Below are 24416 nucleotides of genomic sequence, written 5' to 3' on the forward strand. Positions count from 1 at the left end.
CTATCATGAAACCTGACCTGCAGCTTTGGGGAAGGGAAGGGGGACGAGAGACAGGCAGACAGAGGGGGTCCGGAGGATGTGGGTCTCCAGGTGACCGGGCCGGGCAGGTGCCTAACCCCTGTTTATAATCATTCAGATCCAATTCACGCTGAGCTCCAGGAAGAGCTCCCAAGCATGGGATTGGGGCATGGGGCAGCAGGGGCAGAGCATGGGGCAACAGGGGCAGAGCGCGGTGCTGGGGGACGGGGGGCGGGGCAGAGCTGCTCCGGGCAGGGGGAGTTGAAGCTCCTGGAGTAGCTGCAGCTTGGGGCCTGCCTGGCCGGCAAAAGGCATTAAGCGACCACGAAGCCGGCTGTGAGCCCAGGGACACCCGGCAGACAGCCCAAGCCAGCAGAGACCAGGCGGGTGATGGACCCTGCAAGCATCTCCTGACCCACCCAACCCCCCCCTCTTTCTTCTCTCTCCTGCTGCCTCTATTTCTGCCCTCAGCCTTCCTGGAGGCCAGGCCACAGCAGACACCCTGCTGCAGTGCCCATTGTGGGGGGGACCTCAGCTGGGGCCACAGCCCCCTGCCCACCCTCATAGCTGCCCTCCACCTCCCACCCCCTGCCCTACGAAAATACGACTACTCACCCCTGCTTTTTCTAGAGAACGACATCTAACTGTTGACTAAGAGAGTTTGTGTGCCCTGGGGTGTCTACAAAAGACTGTTCACAACGACTAGACGGTCAGGAACAATAAGACAGACACCCCAACACATGGGGGCGATGCGGGATCTTAGCAGCGCTTCTTCTATAAAGGAAAAAAAATGCACCCTGAATTTCACTTCTTCCTCTGGGCCTGTCTCCCAAGCCAAGAAACCCTCGAAGACCTGAGGGTCCTCTCCCAGCTACTCTCAACCCAGGGGAGGCTCCAAAACTTGACTGCCAACCCCTCGGCAGGACATCTGCCCAGGTGGGTCTGGCCTGGGTGCTAAGTGTCAGACAAAGCCGCCCCTGTCCAGGCCCTGGCCTGCACTGCCCAACCTTAGCACTTTCTGGAAGTCATAAGCTCTCAGTAAAAAAAATAAATATATATGTCTCTCTATATATATGTATATATATGTATTTGCACAGGAAGGGCCACTCTGGGCCACGGCTGGGGCCATGTCCGAGCCTCGGCTAACCCAGGCCCTACTCAATCTCCCCTCTCGGCGGCCTGGCGGCTGGCTGGCCCCTGCATAATTCCCAGGTGTGGACAAAGTATTGCTGTCTGCTCCCTGGCTCCTGAGGTAAAAGAAGTGAGACGGGGCGGGCAGGCGGTGGCGTCCGGCTTGGCCCCATGGCCCCCTCATCTCTTCCTCTTGCTTGCAGCAACCCCTGCCTCCAGCTCCCCCAGCTCCCCCGGGGGTGGCTGCGGCTCGGGCTCCAAGGGGCCCAGGCCTATGGCCTGCTGGGCCTGGCCCGGTGGGTCCTTGCTGCGGTCTGCAGCCCACGAGGGGCTCCGGGGCAGGCCTTGGGGCAGGCCCGAGGCGGCGCGAGGGCGGCCAGGGCCAGCGGCCAGGCTGCTGGTGCTGCTGAACTTCCTGGCCGGCCTGAGACCGGGGGGCGGTGGTGGGGGCGGCGGGCAGAAGAGGGAGGTCAGCGAGAGGCTGCTGAGGGTCTCCGAGTGCTCGCTGCCCGCGCCCCCACCGCCCGCACCGGCCCGGCCTCCCTCCTCGTCTGAAGGGTCCATGGAGTCGTGGTGGGTGCAGCCAGGGCTGGTGGAGCCCCCACTGCTGTGGCTGCGCTGGTGTGCCCGGAGCCCGCGCAGGCTGAGGCGGCGGCGGGCAGCGGGCGACAGGCTGGCCCGGGGGCCCAGTGCAGGCATGGGCGGCCCCAGAGCACGCCGGGGACTGTCGCTCAAGGTCAGGCTGTCCTCCAGCGTGGTCTGCAGGCTGCCCACTGAGCTGCTGTGGCTGGCATCCAGCGACGTGTCACTCTCTGTGGCCTGTGGGAAGGCAGCAAGAGGTAGGGGCCGCCCAGGGTCCCCCAGCCCTGCTCCTCCTGAACCTGCCTATCACCGGGATGGTGACACCATCCTTCCAGGCACCTGCAAGCCTCCGGGAGCCCCCAGGATCTGACCGCATCTCTCACTCCATGTCACTGCCATCTGAGCAATGGGCTCCCTTGGGCTCCCTACCCCACTCTTGCCTCAGGGGCCAGAGCTCAGAGGGCGGCCAGCATTATTCTGCTCACACCAAGTCAGGCTCTGACCTCACCCTGCACAGGGGCTCCCGGTTCACTCAGGGTGAAAGCCTTGACCATGGCCCGTGGGCCCCACCCCAACACAACTCTTGGACCCCTCAGGCCTGGAGGCTCCTCCCCATTGCCATGTGCTTCAGCTCACTGCCTTCAGGTCTCTATCCAGTAGTCCCCCACTTAGGCAGGCCTTCCAGCCACCTCCCCGAACTCTCAACACCCCCTGCCCCACCTCATACCCACCCCCCTAATCGAATTCCCCTTAGCACATACCACTGTCTTCAATAGACTACACTATGCTTTTGTTTAGTCTATCATCTCCCTGTCCCACCCCCCCGCCCCCTACACACACACACACACACACACACACACACACACACACACACACGGTGAGCAGGGATTTCTGCACTCTGCTCCTGCTGCAGCCTCTGAGCCCAGGATACACACACACACACACACACACACACACACACACGGGACACACAGCTACTTGAGGAGGAAACGGCAGGGGGGCACCTGGGTCTGGCTGGCCAGCCATGCTTCCCCCACCACAGGCAGCTCTTGCCTCTCCCTGAGACCCCATTCTGCTCTGTGCTCTGAGCCCTCTGTGTGCCAGGTGGTACAGGGGTTGTGGCCCTGGAGGCTGAGACCTCTGAGCCCCCAGATCTGCCCCTCAGGCCTCCATTCCTAGTCATTAAACCCTGCCCACACCACCTCAGAGCACCCAGGGTGCCTTCCCCAGTCCCCCACATCACCCTCCTCTCCATCACCCTGCAAAGCCTCCCTAGTACCCCTGTGTCCCCCTCCACTGCTCAAGCTGAAGCCCACAGGCCCTCTTTCAGAACCTCCCATCAGGGCCCTCCCCACACCCTGCCCTGAGGTGGTGCTTCCTGTAAGAGACTGAGTCACATCCTGTCTTGGCTCTCCAGTCCCTGAGAGAGACAAGTCTTCACTGCTCCCCTGGACTTTCGGGGTCCCCCAGGACCCGGCCCTGCCCATTTTATCAGCCCCAGTGATTAAGAGCCACGGCTGCTAACCAAAAGGTCGGTGGTTCAAATCCACCAGCCGCTCCTTAGAAACCCTATGTGGCAGTTCTACTCTGTCCTATAGGGTCTCTGTGAGTTGGAATCGACAGCAATCGGTTTTTTTTAGTACAACTTCCACCCTCCAGTCTTGGTGAAATCCCTGAGTGAAGATCACCCTGTATGAAGATCCGTGAGATAAATACTTCTCAAACTCAGCTCTAGAAAAATACCTCAGTTAACATACACTGGAAGCGCTCCTTCTTTCCCTGACTTTCCCATACTCCCCAGCACTGTCCTGCCCTGCCCTTAGTCAGGGCCTCCCCCCTCCACTTACAGGAACCCAGCTCTTGGCTTCCAGGCCTCCCAGAGGGCCCAGCAGGAGAGCTCTCTGGAGCAGGAGATGCCTGTACGTGCCGTACCTGCCGGAGAAGGGTGCAGTTGACGCTCGGGGACCGCAGGGAGGCCCAGGAGCCCTGCAGAGCGATCTTTGGGAGGGTCCCAGGGCCGGCGACCTTCTCCTGCCCTTTCTGGCCAGCGGACACAGCTGGGTGGAAGAACTCAGCAGGCATGGGCAGGAGTGGGCTGGACGCCTCCAGGGAGAAGGGGTTGGGGGGCGCTGCTGGAGAGGAGGAGAGGGGAGTTGGGGGAGTGGGTTCAGGATGGTGGCCGGCCCCTGGGGGGTGGGCTCTGAGCAGTGCTCTCACTGGGCCGGCAGGAAGGGGCTACTCTAACAAACTGGCTTCTAGACTGTGGGCAAGCCTCTCTCCCTGAGCCTCGGTTTCCCCATTTTGAACTCAGGGGAGCGATTGTGTGATTTCCCTATGAGGAAGGGCACTGGGCAGAGGAACAGCTTTGGGAGCCAAGCAGACCCAGGTTTAGTTCTGATCCCTCAGTTTCCTACTCTGCAAAATGGGGACAAGAATACCTACCTCAGGGCAGAGAGAGAGGCAAGTAAGAGTAAGTAGCAACACCTTAAACCAAAAATATCCCCTGAAGTCTTCTTAAAACCAAACAATATTTCCACTTAGCTAGTAAAGAACGTCTGCCTTGAGCACAAAAAAGAACGTCTGCCTTGAGCACAGTGCTCTTTTAAGATCTATCTATATGGGATCAAATTGACAACAGTAACTGGTAAGATTAGACAGGAACCTTAGAGGACAGTGAGTTTATGTTCATGGGGGAGAAACAACTCAGAAATGGAGAATGAGAATGGTTGCACAACTCAAAAAATGTAATCAGTGTCGCCGAACTATACATGTAGAGACTGTTGGATTGGTGTGTGTTCTGCTGTGTGTATTCTCAACAACAAAATAAAATAAGCAGCAGATTACAGAGGTCCCAGGCACAGAGTAAACGCTCACTGTGATAATTAGTCACTGCTTGGGTCCTGACACCCCTAGGGAGCCAGGCAGGCCTGAGGACCCCTCTAGAGCCGCAGGCAGGGGCCAGCCCTTCCACAGATGGGCAGAGCAGGCTACAGGCTGTAGATGTGTTGGGGCCCCCACTCTGGGAACAGAGAAAGCCTCCTCCCACCACGCTGCACGGCCCAAGTGGCCTTTAGGCCTTCACCCCTGTGAGCAAGGACAGAGGCAAGGTGAATCTGAGACCTGGGTAGGTCTCGGATGGGCTGCAGGGGGGGGCCAGTGGCCATCCCGCCCATGGTGGCCTCAGCACCTTCCAGGATGAAGATGGAACAAAGGAACTCAGGGACATGTAAATATGTACTCAAGGTGGCTAGGCAGCCTAAGTGTCCCTGGATGGGTTTTCTATTCCATGTCACCTTATTCTTTAAGGAAAATGGAAATACTTCAATGATTAATTAAAGGGAATGGGGTTCCATTCAATCAGAATGGCTCTTGTACCTTGGTTTTTGGTTCAGGAAATCTGGGGTCTCAGCCATCATGTCAAAGCCAAGAGGTGTTGGCTTTAGGAAGGGTCCTCAGAAAATCACCCCCCCACCCCCCAGTTTCTAGAACACTCAATGGTGTGGTTGTGGGGAGTACCTTTTCTACCTAACCTCTCATCGCTCTGCCTCCTCCAGGGGACTGGCGGTAAAGTGGACTTAGGGGACGGACAATCCAGCTCAGTCCCCTGTCCTCATGCCCACAGTCCAGCCACTGGCCTGAGGCACACATACAGGACAGCTGGGGTAGCTGGACCAAGGATGAATATCAAGACTTTTTTACAAAAGGGCTATTGAAGACACCAGGCTCTCTGTTGTTCACTATCACCCTTGTGTGAAGATCAATGGGATTAATCTCTCTCAAATTCAACTCCAGAAAAACACCTCAATAACCTGGCAGCTTTCCTTCTGCTTGATAATGAGAGCTGTGTGGGTCAACCTGTTTCCCTTTTCACCATGGCTCCTGGGAAGCTCCGCATAGTTTCCCTTAGCCTAAGTTTCTGGTAAAATTATTATCCCATCTCTCTTCATCATTTGGCTGGTGATCTTTCATCATTCTACCAGGCCTACGATTCTTCTCTCTTATTGTCAGATATCCCTCTGGTTCTTTCTAGATGAAATACAACAGGCTGAACAAAAACACTAGGGGAAAAACTCCACCACCTCCCTCTGAAGCAGAAGCCCCAGATCACGCTGGAGGAGGCAGTGTGGCTCCTGCCTCTCACCTTGGCCACTCTCATGTTTCAGCCAGGACCGGACAGGGTTGAATGGGATCGCCTCCACCTCGCACAGGTAGTTCTCTGGGCCTGACGAGACAGCCGTATTGGACAAGGGGCAGACGCATTCGCCCAGGTCCCCCACACGGACGGGCTCAGGCAGGTCTGGCTCACCCTGCAGAAAATGGAAGTAGATGAGGCAGGCAGTGGGAGTGGGGACAGCAGGCCAAGATGATTGCAGCTGCCCTCACTCGCCTGCTCCACAAGGCCCACCTTTGAGCCTTTGCTCAGGCTGTTCTCACTGCCTGGGATGCCCTTCCTCTCAATTTCTTCACCTGGCCAACAATCATCATCTTCCAAAACCAGGTGAGATGGCCCCACCTCCAGGAAGCCCTCTCTGATGTCCCAAGCAGTTAGTGGTTCCCCCTGTTCACTCCCCTCTTGACTCTGAGATCCTTGAGGGGAAGGGAGGGTCTTCCTCATCTCTGTAGCCAAGTGCCTGGTACAGACCCTGGCCCAATGCAGAAGCCAAGTCAAGGTTGGCAAAGGCATCAGAAGACCGGCCGAATGGCTGCAGGAGCTGCCCTGTAAAAATGGCTTTGGGCAGGTCCTTTGCTGAGCCTCAGTTTCCACATCCATAAACTGGGAGGGTAACCCTCCCTCCCAGGCTGCTGCACTAGGGTCGTGCAAACAGAGCACCTGGCCCCGCCCCTGGCACCAGATGCTGCCCAGCGAGCGTGTGCTGGCTCTGAGCCCAGAGGTCCTTCTGGGCACTTTGGGGGCCCCGCTGGTCCTCAGCCCTGCAACCAGAGGTGACCCTGCCCCAACAAGCTCCGGAAGAGCTGCCTTAATGCCCCTTAAGGTGGCATTAAGTTACTGGCTCCTACCTCTGACCCAGTAACTTGCTCTCTGGGTCCTACAGGAAATGTGACTTAGATTAACCAGACTACATCCCACCTAAGCCCCCACCGGCCCCAGTAACTGAGCACTCTTACATCCTGGGTGGGGTGCAGAGTGTGTGGAGATGCAGGAAGGGTCTGAGGGGGAGGCTGTAGGAGCCAAAAGCTGTCAGGGAAAGGACAGAAGCTATCAGCTTCCTGAAGACAAATGGGACAGGGAGGGGCAAGAATTTCACTTCTCCCTCATTTCCCCTTCTCAGCCTGCCCTGAGCTGAGGGGAGATGCAACGGGTCCAGGCTCCAGCTTCCCGGGCGTACAGGGTACAGAGGTTCCCCGAGGGCAGGGCCACTGTATCCCCACCTTGCCAAAGCTTCCCAGCTCTCCCCCCAGAAGGACTTGGCCTTGAGGTCACAAGCCCAGGGTAGCCCTCTCCCCAACTTGCATCTTCAGGATCAAGCTAGAGGCCATTCCTGCCCTCCTCAGACTGACGGCCACAGGGCAGAGCTTAGGGATCAGTACCAGGTCTGGTCCCTGCTTTGCCACTCTCGGCTTTGTTACGGGGGCGTCACTTCATTTCTCGGAGCCTCCATTTCCTCATGTACCAAATGAGGCCAAGACACCCCTAATGCCCAGAGCTGTGCAGGTAATGCATCTGGCACACAGTAGGTGCTTGTGCCTGATATGACTCCCCTATTCTCTTTAGCCTCACAGCCAACCTGTGACTTGGGCCTGCCTGGGACAACCACCATTGAATGGATAAAAAATACTCAAAGCAACAAGGTGCAGCCAAGGCCTCTGGGATGCCAGGTTGGAACCTGGACTGAGTCCATTGCTGTGTGACTTTGGGTAAATCACTCAACCTCTCTGAGCCCCACTGCCCTCATCCGACCAACAGGAGATGAGGGCCCAGCACATGGCAGGTGGACTGGGAGAAGCAGTGTCCTGGCAGGTGGGCAGGGTCCAGGAGCAAGGACAGGCCACCCTGTCCCCACTCTCCCACCCCCAGGGCTGCGCACCGTGCCATCTTTGGGGCCAGGCGGGTAGGCTGTGAGGTCCTCGAGACTCAGGCCATCACCCAGCAGGATGGACGAGGACCGGTCAGAGTTCAGGGAGAAGGCCTCTGTCTCAGCCAGCTGTACCTGCAGGGGAAGGTGGGGCCTCAGGTCAGCTGGGGCTGTAACAGGGGGCAGGCCTAGGCCCTGGAGTTCTCAGCTGCAGGCCTGATCCTCCGGAAAGGCAGAGGGCAGTGGTCAGAGAAGATCAGGGGCCATGCATGGGCCCTGACAGTGACACCATGGCCACCTTTGGTGGAAGCCAGTAGAGTGCCACATCCCATGAGCTGTGACCCCACAGCTGTCCTGTTTGCCTCCAGACCAAGTGTCTCTCAAGGCAGGCCTGGTCTGACTCCTCTTTGGCCCCATGCAGGCTTCTGGGCACAGATCAGCACAGGCAGGGGTAGCTGCAAGGCCCAGGACCAAAAACACCAAAAACAAAACCTGTTGCCATCAAGTCCATTCCGGCTCATATCAACCCTCCAGCACAGAGTAGAACTGGCCCATAGGGTTTCCAAGGGTGTAATCTCTACAGAAGCAGATTGCCACATTTTTCTTCTAAGGAGCAGCTGGAGGGTTTGAACTGCCAACCTTTCAGTTAGCAGCCGAGTGCTTAACCACGGCACCACCAGGGCTCCCAAGGCCCAGGAGACTCAGGGAATTCGCAAGCAATGGGGATGAGAGCCTGGACTCCCAGCTGCTATTCAAAGACTCCTTGAGACCTGCCTGAACAGGGCTAAGTCAGGGGTGACCCTAAAGCCACCCAGAAGCTGGAACACACCTGGGGGAGGAGCTTGGGCCCACATTGCTGGGGGAGCGGGGGGACCTTCATGAGCTGCACCAGGCCTAACCCCTTGAGGCTTCCCTATGCTGGAGACCAGGGCGGGGTCCCAGAAGGAGGCCCAGCAACACTCAGGGCTTCAGCACCCCAGAAAGAAGGTCCTGGAGGAAAGAAGGCCCCAGGACCCCCTCACATCACCAAAACGGAAACTGCACCAAAGGCCAGGCCAGCCAACCCTCACGGGGCTTCCTGCCTGGAACCGGCAGGCCTGAGGAGGGATGGACATCCTGTCCGAGCACTTACTGGTGCAGGCCCCAGGCTGGACCTCCAGGCACTCTGAGGCCACACCACAGACAAGGGAACCAAGGTTCAGGGGTCAGGCTGTCCACAAGCGCCAGCGTATGGCCGAGCCAGCCTCGCCTAGTCTCTCTGGTTCCAGAGCCCAGCTCTTACCTCAGGCACCCTCACCTCAAGGGCCCTCTCCCAACCTGCCAGTAATTACCTCTTGCTTGTCATGGTGACACTTCTCGCAGCTGGCGGTAGAGGAGTAGTGGTGGAAGACAGAGCCAGACAGGTTGTCGATGATGGTCAGCTCCCCCTCCAAGGAGTCCTTGATGATTAAAGAGACGCTGTCCAGCCACAAGTTCTCCTAGGCGGACGGGGACGGGGCGTGGACAGGTGGGATTATCGGCCCAGTCAGGGACTATGGGACAGCCGGGCACAGCTGCCCTCCCAGTTCTCTGTGCCCACGGGCTGGGCCCGATGCCTTCTCACAGGGTCACCCCTCCTACAGAGCCGGGCAGGGTGAGGCAGGGCCTGAGAGGACAGCTGCCCTTCCAGCCCAGGGATGCCCACCCTGTAAGACCCTCATGCCCTCTCCGGCCCCCACCCACCTGGGCTGGAGAGTAGCAGCGCTGGCTCAGGTGGCCCTCGGGGTCGCCCCCACCACCTGCCCCACCTGGCCCATGGCTGGGTGCCCCTGGGGAGCTGGTGGGCGGCCGCAGGCCAGGGCCCAGGCTAGGGCCCAGGCTGTGGGCTATCTCGAGCTCGATCTCGGCATCCATCTCGGCGTCCTCCTGGGCCTCTTTGTTGCTGTCATCCAGGTGTTTCATGAGCACGGCCACCACCACGTTGATGAGCACGAACTGGGCAGTGAGCACGAAGCTGACGAAGTACAGCGGCGACACGAACTGCAGGCTGCTCAGGCAGCTACGTTCGTCGTGTGTGCAGTCCCGAAGCGTGTCCTGCACGGATGGACGTGGCGGGGGGATGGCTGTGAGGGCCACACAGCTGCCCACCTGGCTGGGCCTCAGACCTGTCCCCACTTACAGAGGAGGAAATCGAGGCTGGCTGCTGGCCCAGGGCCACACAGACAGAGTGGCAGAGCCAGGACACAAACCCCTATTTGGGGACTCCCATCTGCCCCCAGCCCCTTTCTGGCTTGTGGCAGCACCTGCAGGCCTCAGCTTTGGCCTGGCCCCCTGGGTGGTTTGCTGCCCTCCCCTCCATCACCGTGGCCCACCCCACCCCAGCGGGGCTGGTGAGGGGCAGATGCGCTTCCCTCCGAGGCCCACGCTCAGCCCCAGCACTGGCTAGTCCAGGCAGGCTGTGACTGGGAGGTGCATTCTCCTGGGGCCCTGGGACTCTGGCCAAGCTGTTTGGACCAGAGTCCTCCCTGCCCTTGCTTTCTGGTTTTCATGCCAGCCCAGCCCCCAACCGCAGCAGGGTCAGCAAGGCCTCCCCCCACCCCCCTGCAGCTGGGCTTCTCCCTGCCTCCTGGGGACCCAGCCCCCCAATCTTTCTCCAGATGCTGAGGGCTATTCTAGCCATGCATGTCCTGTGGGTCCTGGGGGAGGGATGTGTTGTGGGTGCTGCCTGTCTCTACCCCAGGGATGTGTTGTGGTAACTGCAGTCCCTGGGCTCTCATCCCGCCTGGCCCCAAAGGCCCCTCTGAGCAGTGGTGGGCCGAGGACCTGCTCTGCCTCAGCCCCACCAGCTGTGCTGTGCAGTCCCGGGCAGATCCCTGCACTTCTCTAAGCCTCCCCTCCTGGGTGAGCAGAGAGCCAGGGAGGCACCCCGGGAAGTGGGACCCTTCATTTCTCCCTCCTGCTGTCCACGAGTACCTTCATGATCCCGTTCCAGTTGTCGCCGGTGGAGACCTGGAAGAGCGTGAGGAAGGCCATGCCGAAGTTCTCGAAGGTGGCGTGCCGGCTCATGCCCTCACATGGGTTCTCGTCATTGCAGACTAGAGGAGAGAGAAGGTCAGCCCTGCCCGCTGGGGGAGCCCCCTGCACGGCCCCATCTCCGAATCCCCACCTCAACCCTTGCAGGTATTTGCTGTAATGTACCCAGGTCACAGATGGAGAAACTGAGGCTCAGGGAGGTGGCATACCAGCTGGGGCTCAGACTCAGGTGTACGTGGCTCCTGCCCCACCTAAGTGTCGGTTCCCAAGAGAGGATGGGGTGGGGCACAAGCCAGCCCCCAAGGAACCCTGCTTTCCAGAGCTGACCCTGTGCGGGGCTGGGCTCAGCGTGGGCTCTGATGCCCTCTCCCCCTGCTGTGGCCTGCTTGCTGGGGCAGTGCTGGCTGCGGACAACACGAGCACTCACAGGGACAGGGTCCCTGGGAGACCCCAAGTCAGAGGTCCACTGCACAGAGCTAGGGCGCACACAGACCTCAGCTGGCTTCTCTCAAATGCCCCCCACTGGGTGGGTGTGGATGGCTGAGGGCTGCCCACCCATCCCCCTGTGGGCCCTGTGATGGAAGCAGCTCCCCAGTACAAAGACCCTGATGTGACAGCCTGGAGGCGATCTCAGGCTTCCACACCTCGCCAAGGCCCTCGTCCGGCCCCTCTGCACCACCCACACCACCCCACCACTCACCCAGCTTCCCAAAGAGCTCCACACCCAGGGCGGCATAGATGAAGAACAGCAGCATGAACAGGAGACCCAGGTTGCCCACCTGTGGGGAGAGCGGGGTGGGCACTGGCCAGGCCAGGGCGGTGGCGGAGGGGGCACCCAGGCCCAGGCAGAGGGGCCAGCCTGAGCCCAGGACAGCCATAACCCTTAACCAGGCTGTGTCCATGTCTGCTGCCCGCACATTACTGCCTGGAGGCAGGCCAGGCCAGGAGGGCTCCAGAATGATAATTAAACGCCCTTGACACCTTTACCAGGAGCCCTGGTGGAGCAGCACTTAAGTACTTGGCTGCTAATCGAAAGGACAGCAGTTCAAATCCACCAGCCACTCTGCTGGAGAAAAGATGTGGCGGTCTGTTTCCGTAAAGATTACAGCCTCGGACACCCTATGGGGCAGTTCTACCCTGTCCTGTAGGGTCACTAGGACTCGGAACCGACTTAACAGCAATAGCTTTCTTGTATACATAGGGTTGCTATGAGTTGGAACCGATGCAACCGCACATCACACAACAACAGTCTTTCAAAGGAGCCCTGGTGGCACTGTCGTTAAGCACTCAGCTGCTAACCAAAACGTCAACAGTTCAAACATACCAGCCACCCTGCGGGAGAAAGATGTGGCAGTCTGCTTCTGTAAAGATTACAGCCTCGGAAACCCTATGGGGCAGTTCTACTCCGCCTGATTCCGTTATGAGTCGGAATCGACTCGACAGCAATGGGTTTGGTTTTTGGCCCACCCAGCACTTCACAGTCATCAGCTTAATTACCCCTCCCAACAACCTATGAACCACCTTTACCCCCATTCCTCAGATGAAGAAAGTGCTGGACTGAGAGGCAAAGTCGCTTGCCCAGGGTCACACAGCTGGTAAGTGAGAGGCAGGATTCAAACCCAGCAGGCAGGGCCCAGGGGCCTGCACATCACTACCGTAGCACCCTGTGCAGGCTCCACAGATGAAGACAGAGAGGGAACAGAGGAACAAGGAAGAACGGCTCGGCTCCAAGGCTACCTCCTCCAGGAAGCCTACCCTGATTTCTCCAGGCAGACATGGACACAATTGACAGTGTGGATGTTGCCAGTGTGTGCCTGTCACTGTCCCCTGCTGGCCTGGGCAGTCCTCAAGAACAGGGATGCAGCTAGATTAAGTCAGATCTGCCTCCTCAGGGCAGCACAGGGCCTGGCTGAACGGAAGGCTGTGTGCAGGAATAGGGCAGGACTGGGGTGCACAGAAGCTTCCTGCAAACCCGGCCACCTCCAGCCCTCAGGTCCTGTGGGAGAAAAGCGCCCCAGATTTCAAGCTATTTCAAATCTGTCCACATGCTGGAGGCTGCCTTTAACTCATGCTGTTGACACGATAAGGCTCAGATCTGCTCTTGCCCTAGAAAGCAAATGTTTGCTAGAACCCTCTGAAGGTCCGCATGAATGGAATCAGAAGCACGTTTGCATTAATTACTGAAAAGTAAGCCCCGCTAAGCACTGACTCCGCGAGATTCCCTGCTCCAGAGAGAGGGGTTTGCTTCCTAGCCGTTCCCAGACAATCACTCTGATAGTGTTTGACTAATTAAATGATGTTCTGTTCATTAACAAAACAAGCACTTATTCAGCGCCTACCAGGCATGAGGCCCCCGGACGGCCCAGGGTTAGAGCAGTCGTCATCGAGGGCCTCCAAGATGCCAGGCTTTGAGGAGGTGTGCGGAGGCTGCCTGGCTAACCCAAAACTCCTGGGGTCTTGTTCCTGTGGACCCCGCTGCCCACAGAAGCTCTGGTCAGGAGAGATGGCCAGCCCCCTCCAGCTTCAGCAGACAGCCTGCCTCACTCAGAGGAGGGTGTGTGTTGCTGGAGGCTGGTGAAGGGGCTGGAGAGAACGGACCCCAGTCCCCACTGAGTGAGGAGCTGACGTCCTCCAGGGACGTGGCAGCCGGTGAGGGCAGCAACCCCCCCACTCAGTGCGTCCCCTTTGATTCTGTCAAGAACCCCACAATGCTATCGTGACTTTCACTTTGCAGGCGAGGAAACTGAGGCTCAGAGAGGATGAGTAACTCACCGAGGTCACCCAGCCAGGAAGTGGAGGAGACGGGACTTGAACCTAGGCCTGAGGGACTTCTCAACCACCACATAGGCTGGCCCCAGAACCCCGTGGCCCTGGCGTCCTGACAGCTGGCATTATGCCTTGGCTCCTGCCCCTCCACAGCCCTCTTAGGTAGAGACCCCTCCCATCAGAGACCCCATTCTAGGCCCTTGCCAGTGACCTACCCCATCTATTACTGCCACTGGACAGGGGCAAGTCTCCCTTTCATCGTGGGCTGGAGCCCTCACACCCCTTTTCTCCACCCCATCGTGCCCCACCTGGCAGGGAAAACAGCATCTTCAGAGCAGATGGAGGTGGGGCCAGCCTTAGGGAAGGTGGGTACAGGTGGGCTGGTGATGGCCTCCTCAGTGGACGGACTGGGGGGATTTGTTCCATGGGCCCAAGGAGCAAAGAGGGAGGGAACAGAAGGACATGCGACAGGGAGAAAGAAGAGACAGCCCTGGTCGGAGCCAGCTCTGTACATGTCAGCAAGGCCCATGTCCTCTGAGAACCTGTTTCCCTGTAGCTAATGGTTCCTCCCCGCCCCCGCCACACACACACACAGGGCGGGGTCAATAAGACCCTGGGAGAAGCATGAGGTCCAGGGGAGGGGGTTAATATGGAAAATGACCATGGCCGGCCAGAGGCATCTCTCACCCCTCTGGACAGGCCCCAGACCACACCCTAGCCCCAGCTTCGGGACCCCAGCCCACCCCCAGAGCCTCATTAGCAGGAATTTTCCCCAGGCCCGGCCTTCTGGGGGCTGCCGGGAACCTGTCCCGTGGCTCCTTTCCCAGATCCCTTCTCGCCCTCAACCTCACCTTTCCCCTCTGTCCCCTCCCTCCACCCAGAGCATTTCCCAGCCTGGGTGGCTGAGCAGCTTCCTCACTGGCCTCCAGGCCTCTAGCCTCTCCCTCCAAACCCTTCTCCTCACAGTCGCCAGAGCAACCGTGTAAAAGGCAGCTCTGCTCTTTAAACCAGACATGCTGTTGTTGTGTTGTTGTGTGGGTTGAGTCGGTCCCGATTCATAGAGACCCTATAGCGACCCTAGTTAGCGTAATTAGTAAAGACTCGAGCATTGTGCTCTTTTAAGAGCTACCTGTATGGGATCAAACTGACCACAGCAACTCAAAAGATTAGATAGGAACCTTAGGAAGGCAGTGAGTTTGTGTTAATGGGGGAAGAACAACCCAGAAAAGGAGGGTGAGAATGGCTGCACAACTCGAAGAATATAATCAGCGTCACTGAATTGTACACGTAGACATTGTTGAATTGGTGCACGCTCTGCTGTGTGTATTCTGAACAGAGACAGCAAAAAAAAAAAAAAAAAAATAGAATTAATTAAAAAAAAAAAGGCAGCTCTTGTGGAGGCCTCCCTTGCTCAGAAACCTTCCATGGCACCCCACTGCCCACAGCATAAAGCCACCGTTTGCTGCCCTGGCATTGAAGGCCTGCCGGGGCCTGGCCACTACAGAGCCCCCTGGCCTGATCTTCCAGCCTCTGCCCCAGTCACACCAAAAACGTACCCCCGTGGAGCCTCGGCATCCCCATCCCCTCTGTAGGGAAGAGCCTCTCTGTCTTTGCCTGGTAAATACCTCCTCCCCATCCCTCAATGTCCACCTCCTCTGAGACGCCTTCCCTGATGTCTCCTTCCTCTGCCTGGGGCACAGCCTGGTGGCAAGGGGGCTGACGTTTCATTTTCATAGCACTTTACATAGAACAAACAAAATTTCAAAGGTCCAAACGACAGCGCGGGGTCAGCAGATAGATTTTGAGGGGTAAGTCCCAGCCCAACGGCCACTGCATGGCACTCAATACATGCCTCTCTTAATGTACAGATGCAATTGAAACGGCCCTCGTGTCTGTCTCCCACTTGAGGCTGGGATCTCCAGAATATCCACACCCAAGTGTTCTGTGCCAACTCAGGTTGGCCCTGGGAGCCACAGGCAGATACTCAGGGGTCAGAGCATGGCGGGGAGGGGCCTTCAAGGAAAGTCCTGCCTCCCTCCCAGGCCATCTGCACACACCTGCCCCGTCACGCCCCACAGCCCGGTCCTCAGCGGACTCTTAGGCAATGACATATCCTATGAACCATGTCCTATCAAGGGCTTTATAAGCTTCAACTATTTTAAACCTCACGACACCTATTCTATATGGCTCTATGGCGATCTCAAATCCCATAAGGTATAAGTCACTATTATGCTTTCAACAAAACATGTATGTATGATCACTCATAATATGAATTGAGAAATAAAAATATGTCTACCTTTATGAGGCTCTCTAACATTAACTATAAATCATTAGAAACCTGTAAGTCATCAGAAATTATTTATAAAACTTCTGAACTTAGCCACAGAAGCATGTGAAGAACGTGGCAAAGAATCTTTAAGTTGACTTTGATCCATCCGGCGTGCTGTGATAAAAGACACAACACAGTTAAGCTTTGTAAACTAGCCTTGAGACATGAGTCTAAACAACCTTCCTAACCTCTAACCTTGAAGAAAAAATGTAACATTCAGCTAATCTCTAGCCCTAGAGAAAAGGCATAACATACTAGCCTTTGACGCCACACTGGCCCTTATTGTTGTGAGGCCAGGTAGGAATTTCATACATAAACCCTGAATTCCTGCTCACTCACAGAGAGAAGGCAGGGGCAAAGGGCTCCTTCTCTAGGCTCCTACTCTCTCTGAAGACTGAGAGTCTGCTGAGACTGCCCACCGCCATCCACCTCAAACCCTAGCTATGAAGGACCTTCACCAAGTTCAAGCCGTGGTTAAACCTTCCCCCCGAGACCTCTCATTAAAGGTAAAATCCTGAAGTCTAAAGATTTGGACTCTAACCATTGAATGAACATTGTAATTGTGAATTCTGATTCTCCAGTTCTAGATGAATGTTGTTAGGTCTTACTTGAGTGCGTTGCCATGACTACCTTGCAATAAAGTAGACGAGTTTATACGTGATAAACCTCAATGTCTCTCCATTAATTTCCTAAGATAAAATCTTACACAATATCAACCCTTTGAGATAAGCACTGTTATCATCCCCATTCCACAGACAAGGAAACTGAGGCATAGAGAAATTCCATCACGTATGTGCCCAGGGTCCCACAGGGGACTAGACTTTGACCCCAGGCAGGGTGTCTGGAGTCTGGGCTCCAATCCACTTCCAATCTGCACACTCCTAGCCCAGGGCTCACCCCTACAGTCAGGCTCCTGTTCCCTTCTTAGGAACTTTCTTTCCCAGCGCACCTGCACCTCCCCTCCTAGCAATGGGGCCCAACCCTTAACAAAAAAAAGACAGATAACCCAACCCAAAAATGGGTAAAGGACTTGAATAGACATTTCAACAAAGAGGACGTTCTAGTGGCCACCAAACACGTAAAAAGATGCTCAATGTTGTTAGCCATCAGAGAAATGCAAATCAAAGCCACAATGAGAAACCACTTTGCCTGCTATAAGATGGCTAAGATTAAAAAATAAAAAGTGGAAAATAACAAATGTTGGTAAGGATGTGGGAAAATTGGAACCTTAATCCATGGCTAGTGGGAATGCAAAATGGTTCAGCCGTTGTGGAAAAGTGTGGTGGTGCCTGAAAAACTAAAAATAGAACTACCATATGACCCAGCAATCCCACTCCTAAGTCCAAGAGACTTAAAGAAAGTTTCAGCCCAAGGAGTGTGACGCCCACAGCATCTCTGGGTTCCCCAAACCCTGCTCAGGCCCCGTCAGGCTGAGCTCCGCAAAAGTGCACACCGCCTGGGGGTGAACATTTTCCTTTGGCAAAAGTGCTAAGATGAAGACACCAACTTCCATGTCGCTCACAGCCCCTCTCCTGTGTGACAAATTCCTCTTGAGGGATTTAGTGTTAGGGAAGGAAAAAAAAAATCTCTTTGAACAAACACCCTTACTATCAATCCAGGCCTGATGACAGCCATGTGACTTTCCCTTTGTGACTAGGCCACTCGGAAGCTCCCACCAAAGTGGAGAACACAGCTCACTAATGTCCTCATCCCAGGTCTCCAGGAGGATTCACTTTGCTTCCACCTTCCCTAAACTCCGAATCTTTTATCCTCATTTTTCCTGTGCTGTATCTGTCCCTTTTATTTCAAGGTACCTTTTATTTTGTGACTAGATGAGTCATAATGAATAGATGAATGTCCACAAGGCTCACCTCAGAGCAGGGGCAGCACTGAGGGGAAGAGGAGGGGGAGCCTCCAGCAGGCAGGACATAGGGGAAGGAGGGACAGGACTGCAGAACTTCTGGGAAGTTGAACTGCCCTGACCCTATCGCCCCTTCCACTGACCATGCAGGGATGGAGGGAAAGGGACTTTCCTAAATTCTCTGGTTCTCCTCCCAGGCCAGGGTCTCATGCTGTGCCCTTCTGGAATGTCATACCTGACCTGCTCCAACCACACCACCGACTCCTTTTGCCAAGCTACCCTGCACCACCAAGCTCAAAGGTTCCCTTCCCTGTGACACTGTCCCTAATTTCCCCCCAGAGTGTCAGGTGTCACCTCCTCACACTGCCCTGAGGTATATGTCTCCCCCACCAGCCTGGGGCACCCCAGGGCAGCATGGTCCTCAGCTCCAGCCACAGGGATCGGTACAGGGCAGACGCTGGTGACCACTTGCTGAAGTTGGGAAGAAAGAGCAGAAGGGCCCTTCCCATCCCTCCCAGCCCTCAGCTTAAGCTGCTTCCCCCAGGCAGGAATTCTGCCCTGGCTCTGGGCAGGTTTGGGGAGAAGGGAAGTCCAGGGCCTGTGTCCCCAGGGCCCAGCCTGCCACTAGGTGGGGCTGTGGGAGAAGTGCTCTTACCTGGGGCAGAGCCTGCACCACTGTGTCCAGCAGAGCCCGCATGCCTGTGGCCATCTTCAACAGCTTCAGCACTGCAGGCAAGACCCCACCCCAGCCTCACTCAGCCCTGGCCAGCAGGGGACATGTGTGTGCACATGTGTGCACATGTGTAAATGTGGAAGAGTGAGAAAACGGAGAAGCATGCAAGCCAAGAGCACGTGCTCTTAGATGCCTCACCACTAGAATGTAGGTGCACTGCGGGGTGAACGAGGGTGTCAGAAACGTGCACACACAGGAGGCGGATGGCAGTGTGGAAAGTGCAAGTGAATGTGGGCATGCACGCGTAGGGGGGGAGGGTTTAAAGCATGTAACTGAGCCTTAATTAGCTGTAGTGGGACACAAGGACCACATGAGAGCGTCTAGGCCTCTCCCCTCTCCCTCTAGCTAAAGAGGACTCTGGTGTGACCCACGAGTTTCTCCACACACGCCATGCCCACCTCAGAGTCTGGAGGCAATGGGTGGGAGGCAGGTGGAAGGCCATGAGGCACCTCGGCTAGTATTAAGGCAGGGGGGCGGGGGGGCATTGGAAAGAAATATAGAAACAACTTTGGGGTGTAAAGGAGGCTTCTGGGAGAAGAAAGGGGGTTTTAAGAAATGGTGAGGACTGGGTCTCAGTCAGTGTCCAAGAAACACCGGTGAGGAACTGAAGCTATTTCACATCTTCCCAGTTGGACTGGGTCCCTTTTTCACAAGCAGAGACCCACATGGGTCCTGGTGTCACAGGAAGCAGGAGCGTGTGTGCAGTGTGCTGTGCAAAGCTATGTGTGAATGAGTAAGTGCGGGGGGGGGGGGGCGCTGCGTGTACAAGGGGTGGACTGTGTTACGTCCAGTGTGTGTTCCTCCCAGCTCATCAGGGACCCCGTCATGCTGTCCCCCTGCCAGTCCCCACACCCTCTCCCAATCCACTCCTGTGTGTCCTTCCTTATTCTCCCCACCCTGGCCCTCACCCCGGGCGATGCGCAGAACCCGCATGATGCGAATGATGGTGGGGTTGATGGGCAATGCTGCATTGATCTCGATCTCCTCCAGCGTGATGCCCATCACTGACAGTAGCACAATGGCCAGGTCCAGTTGGTTCCACCTGCTCGGCCGGGCGGGGGGCAGGAGGGGGAAGAAGGGTGAGGGGCCCTCTGGTTCAGATATGCCCTGGTAGGGAGGAGCTTCCCAGTATTCTGCCCTCCTGTTGTGGCCCTATGAACTGTATAGCCACACTCTCTACTAACTGCCCCATGCCTGGAAACCCTCCACTGGGTCTGGCCCCCTCTCTCCCCTCCACTGGCTCCACTCCCTCAAGCAAGGGTCTGCCAGGCTAATTAAATATCTCTGTCCACCTGCAGGGGAGGAGGCATGGGCTCTGACTTAGGTCTAAATCTTGGCTGAGCAGCCCTCTCTGTGTGGCCTTGGGCTAGTCCCTCAATCTCTCTGAGCCTTGTTCCTTTTGAAAACTGTTCCCTCTGAAAAAGAGGATTAGCATTCCTGCATGTGAAGTACAGAGAACCCACCCAGAGATGAGCCGAGGAAGGCTTGAAAAATGCCCTGCACCCATGGGGTGGGATCATAACTACTTCCTGTTCAGGGCTACAGGCAACACACAGGGGCCTTGGGCATCAGTGCCCAGACATTTGTTGGTTCCCTTCCTCCAAGTGCTCCAGGCTTTCCCAGGGCTAAGGGCTGCTTCGCTATCCTACAGCCCAACCTTCCCGAACCTGGCCTAGTCACTTACCGGTCCTTAAAGAACCGCCTCAGGCCAAATGCCACCAGCTTCAGCACAGCCTCCAGCACAAACACAGTGGTGAACAGGTAGTTGCAGTACTTGAGGGCTATCTCCAGGGACTACAGGGGGTAAAGAGAAGCATCAAGGGGCTAGGAAGGTCCCTGGTCATCATTGGGCCACACTCATATCAACTGAGCCCTCAAAGGAAGGAAAGGAAAGATAAAGCCCTCTCCAGCCAACCAGCACAGGGCATCCTAGCCAGGTGCTCCAGACCCCATGGTCCGGGCTCCATGACCTCTCCCCACCTTTCTCCAGTTAGAAAGCCTCTGCCTTTTAAAGGGAGAATTTAATCCATTCATATTTAGTGCAATGATTTATATATCTAGCTTTATGCCTTCCATCTTAAAAAACCCAGTGTCGTCAAGTTGATTCCAACTCATAGTGACCCTATAGAACAGAGTAGAACTGCCCCACAGAGTTTCCAAGGAGCACCTGGTGGATTCAAACTGCTGACGATTTAGTTAGCAGCCATAGCACTTAACCACTACACCACCAGGGTTTCCCCTTCCATCTTACTAAATGCTTATTACTTGCTTTGCATTGTTTTCTCTGTTTCCTTTTCCTTATTTCCACAGGTTTGGTCAGTTGCTCTTCTTTGGAAGTTATATGGGATAGAAATCACAACGTTTCACAATGTAAAACAAGGGCTCCTGAGTCACTTCACCACTTAGATTTGAATGCTGGCTCACCACTTACTCCTTACTCATTGTGTTACCTTGGGCAAGTCACTTGACCTCTCTGGTCTTAGCTTCCCAGTCTGTAAATTGGGGCTATTAACAGTACCTACTTCAGAAAGTTGCCGTGAAAATTAACAGCAATTTATGTGTTAGATGTCGTCGAGTTGGTTCTGACTCATAGTGACCCTAAAGACTTGGTAAATGTGAACTATTATTATTTCATTCTTCTGTGTCAATTTGAAAGCTCTACTATCCCTGTTCTATTCTGCCAATGGCCACTTTCCCTTTCCCTGCATTCATAATATTTCTCTCCTATTATCTGAAATGGAAGCTCAGGTGGTGTAGTGGTTAAGAGCTACGGCGGCTAACCAAAAGGTCAGCAGTTTGCATCTACCAGGAGCTCCCTGGAAACCCTACGGAGCAGTTCTACTCTGACCTACAGGGTTGCTGTGAGTCAGAACTGACTCGACAGCAATGGGTTTGTTTTTTTGTTTGTTTGTTTGATTACTTGAAATAAGATACTAATTTCCTCACCTGGAGGTTCTGCTTCCCTCTTATCTCCCCTCTGCTCCATTAAGTTGAGGCTTTCAGAACGTACTTTCTCCTCTCACGCCCCTCATATTCCCTTCTCTGCAACTAGCTGGGAACTGGTCACTCCCTCATGCTTTCCCACCACTGGGTATTTGTCCACAGTGGTTCTGCTGCCTGGAACGCCCTGCCTCCAGTCTCCATCTGCCGTGTGATAGGCTTTGAATACAAATCTAAGTCCAGTTCTGGCTCCTCTACTTCCTAGCTGAGTAATTTGGACAGGATATTTAATACCTCTGAGACTCAGTATCTTCATCTGTAAAATGTGGACAGAGCCCGCCCACCCGACCTCAAGGCTGCAGTGAGGATGAAAAGAGTTAATGTACATAACTTGCCTTGTAAAGAGTAAGTATTTAACACCCAACAGCCACTGTTACCTGGCATTCAAGGCCAGACTCAAGCGTCATCTCCCCAACACCCCAGTAGTGAATGACCTTTCCCAGGTGTGAACTTCCTGAAGGCAGGGCCATCCCAAGCCTCCTCCTCTTTTGGTGCCCAGCCTGGCACGGAAGGGTTGCCCCGATCCTGCAGTCAGCTAACACTGCTGTTCCACCCTGTCCCTGGGTGTGGTTCCGGCTGAGGCTGCACGTGTGGCTTTGGGTCCAGAGTTGGGGCTGGGGCTCACCGTGGGCTGGTTGTAGTGCTCCAGGGACATGGTGACCACGTTGAGGCAGATGATGAAGGTGATGAAGATGTCCAGGTAGTGGCTGGTGCACATAGAGTGGATGAGCAGCCGGGTCGGGCAGTAGGTAGCATAGTAAGGTAGCCGTTGGGCCTCTGCAGGATGGTGGTGGTGGGAACGGACAAGACAGACCCCAAAGGGTTGAGCAGAGGAAAGAGAAACAGAGAACACAGGACAGAAAGAAAAGGGAAGGGAAGAAGCAAGGGAGCAAGATGTTGATTCACCCCAGACCCTGGGCATTAGATAACTAGGCCTTCCCTGCCTACCCAGGGCCCACTGAGGGAAGCATTTCAGATGAGGCACGGAGGAGTGGTATGCAGAGGGCAGGATATGGATTCTCCCCTCTACCGCAGACATGCCAATGGGAAGGGCTTGCGGCCTGCTATGGGGAGGACCACGGTCCCCTGGCTCAGGGATGGGCATCCAGGCAGCCTCTGCCCTCTGCCTGGACTGAACCTCTGGGGCCTCATTCAGCCTGACAGTGGTGTCATCCATCTGACTGGACAAGCACCAGTAGGGGTGCAGGCCACCTGGACAGGCAGACGCTGAGGGAAGGAGTGGGGCCAGGAACATAGGGGCCTGTATTCCTTGCTCCGTTCCAGCTGCAAAGGCCCAGCTGTGAGGCTGGGGTCAGGCCTAGCAACAGAGGAGGACTTGGGCTGGGGTGGTCCACGCCCTCCGCCATTGCCCACTCACTCCGGCGCTTCTTTTCAAGGCGCCGCAGCCGCTTCTCCTCACGCCGCCGCGCCTCCTCGGCCTCCTGGTGCTGCCGGCACTTGTGGAAGTTCTCCACGACGACGCCCACAAACATGTTGAGCACGAAGAAGCTGACGATGAGCAGGAAGGAGATGAAGTACAGCAGCATCCACGGGTTGTGGTTGGTCACGGGCTGCAGGGGAGCCAGATGGAGCTGAGGCAGGCTGCTGGGGTGCCGTCGGGTCATAGCAGGTGCCATACCTTGCTGAGCCTCAGCTCCCTGGTCAGTAGGATGAAGGTGCTAACAGTACTTAACCTGTTAGAATGACTGTGAGGATAAAATGAGGGAGCAGGTCGAAGTGTCCCACCCTGGGCCTGGCATGAGTAAGGGCCTCCTTCCATTCTGTGCTCATCTGGTGCCTCCTGGCCCCACATAGCAATTTGTTTTCTTCCTCTTCCCCACCTATCTACCCACTCACCCACCTACTCATTCATCTATCCACCTACCCGCCCACCCACCCATCCATCCATCCGTGCCTCCATCCGTCCGCCCACCCATCCGTCCGCCCACCCATCCTCACATCCTTCTCCTCAATCAGCAAAATGTTTATTTCGCTGCATGAACCTGTTACCCTCTTCCTCCCTGCCTGCTCAGCTCACCCCCACCTACAATCCCTCCTTCTCCAGGAGGGCTGCCAGGACAACTCCAGCCCTGACTAGTATCCTGCCTCTGGTCTCCTGACCTAGAGACTCTCCCCCAAGCCAGCACTCAGCCACTCTTCCCCATTTGTCTCATGCTCTCCCCCTGTAGTCCCCATACTTGCAACTCATTTCCCAACTGAGTCGGGCTTAAACTCCAGATGCACAGGGATAACATATGTTTTATAACGTTCCTGGGGCCTCCAGGTAGACTTGGGTTCAAATCCCAATTCCTTCCCCCAGCATAACCTCCATGACCTTGGACACATTAAGGGACCCCTCTGAGCCTGCTTCCTCACCTGAAAAATGGGGATAATCATGTCATCTAGAAGGGTGCAATGCCCATGTAGATAAAACAGCTAGGGCAGAGCTTGGCTCAGAAGTCTGCAAATGCGTGAACAGGGAGCAGAAGTGTTTGAAGATAACATCCAGAACGAGGAAGAGGAGGGGCACACGCCCTGCTCTTAGAGCCCATGGGGGACATCAAAGGACTCTGTTGTGGCCCCTGCTCCCCACAGTCTCACAGCCAGGGGCCGCTGGAGGAGGCAGGCAGGTGTGGCCATGCCGTGCAGTGTAAGCCATGCCCGATGCGGGGCCCAGGGAGACCCCAGGCCAGTCCAAGCTTAGACAGAGCTTCAACCCCCGCTCCCTTGCTGCACACCTGCAATGTCTAGTGCCATGATCAGCTCCCTGACTGCCCGCAGAAAAGCCGCGGGCCTGTCCACATGTAGGTAACAGAAGAGCAGAGAAGGGAGCACAGAGGCCCTAATGGAGTCCATGTGCACACATGCACACATGTGTGTGTTGGAGAAGTAAACAGACAAGGGGGGAGGAGGATTCTTCCAAGTGTCCTCACTACCCTCCTACCCCCA

The 24416-nt window shown here is 55.9% G+C and overlaps 1 protein-coding gene across 1 annotated transcript in view; it reads right to left on the reverse strand.

Annotated features, from left to right (window-relative positions):
- Positions 1–531: 531 nt before the first annotated feature.
- The window catches only part of CACNA1I (calcium voltage-gated channel subunit alpha1 I), a 190780-nt gene continuing 166895 nt past the window's right edge, over positions 532–24416 (reverse strand). Inside the window, exons 25-37 of the mRNA XM_064283506.1 lie at positions 22846–23038; positions 22093–22244; positions 20152–20261; positions 19376–19509; positions 18390–18460; positions 11479–11557; positions 10719–10840; positions 9489–9839; positions 9098–9244; positions 7779–7901; positions 5873–6038; positions 3664–3860; positions 532–1968 (exon numbers count right to left, since the gene is read on the reverse strand). Coding sequence (XP_064139576.1) covers positions 1330–1968; positions 3664–3860; positions 5873–6038; positions 7779–7901; positions 9098–9244; positions 9489–9839; positions 10719–10840; positions 11479–11557; positions 18390–18460; positions 19376–19509; positions 20152–20261; positions 22093–22244; positions 22846–23038 — 2484 coding nt within the window. The 3' untranslated portion in view covers positions 532–1329. The remainder of the gene's footprint in view (positions 1969–3663; positions 3861–5872; positions 6039–7778; positions 7902–9097; positions 9245–9488; positions 9840–10718; positions 10841–11478; positions 11558–18389; positions 18461–19375; positions 19510–20151; positions 20262–22092; positions 22245–22845; positions 23039–24416) is intronic.

Source organism: Loxodonta africana, chromosome 4, assembly GCF_030014295.1.
Source record: "Loxodonta africana isolate mLoxAfr1 chromosome 4, mLoxAfr1.hap2, whole genome shotgun sequence".
NCBI classification, from domain to species: Eukaryota; Metazoa; Chordata; class Mammalia; order Proboscidea; family Elephantidae; genus Loxodonta; species Loxodonta africana.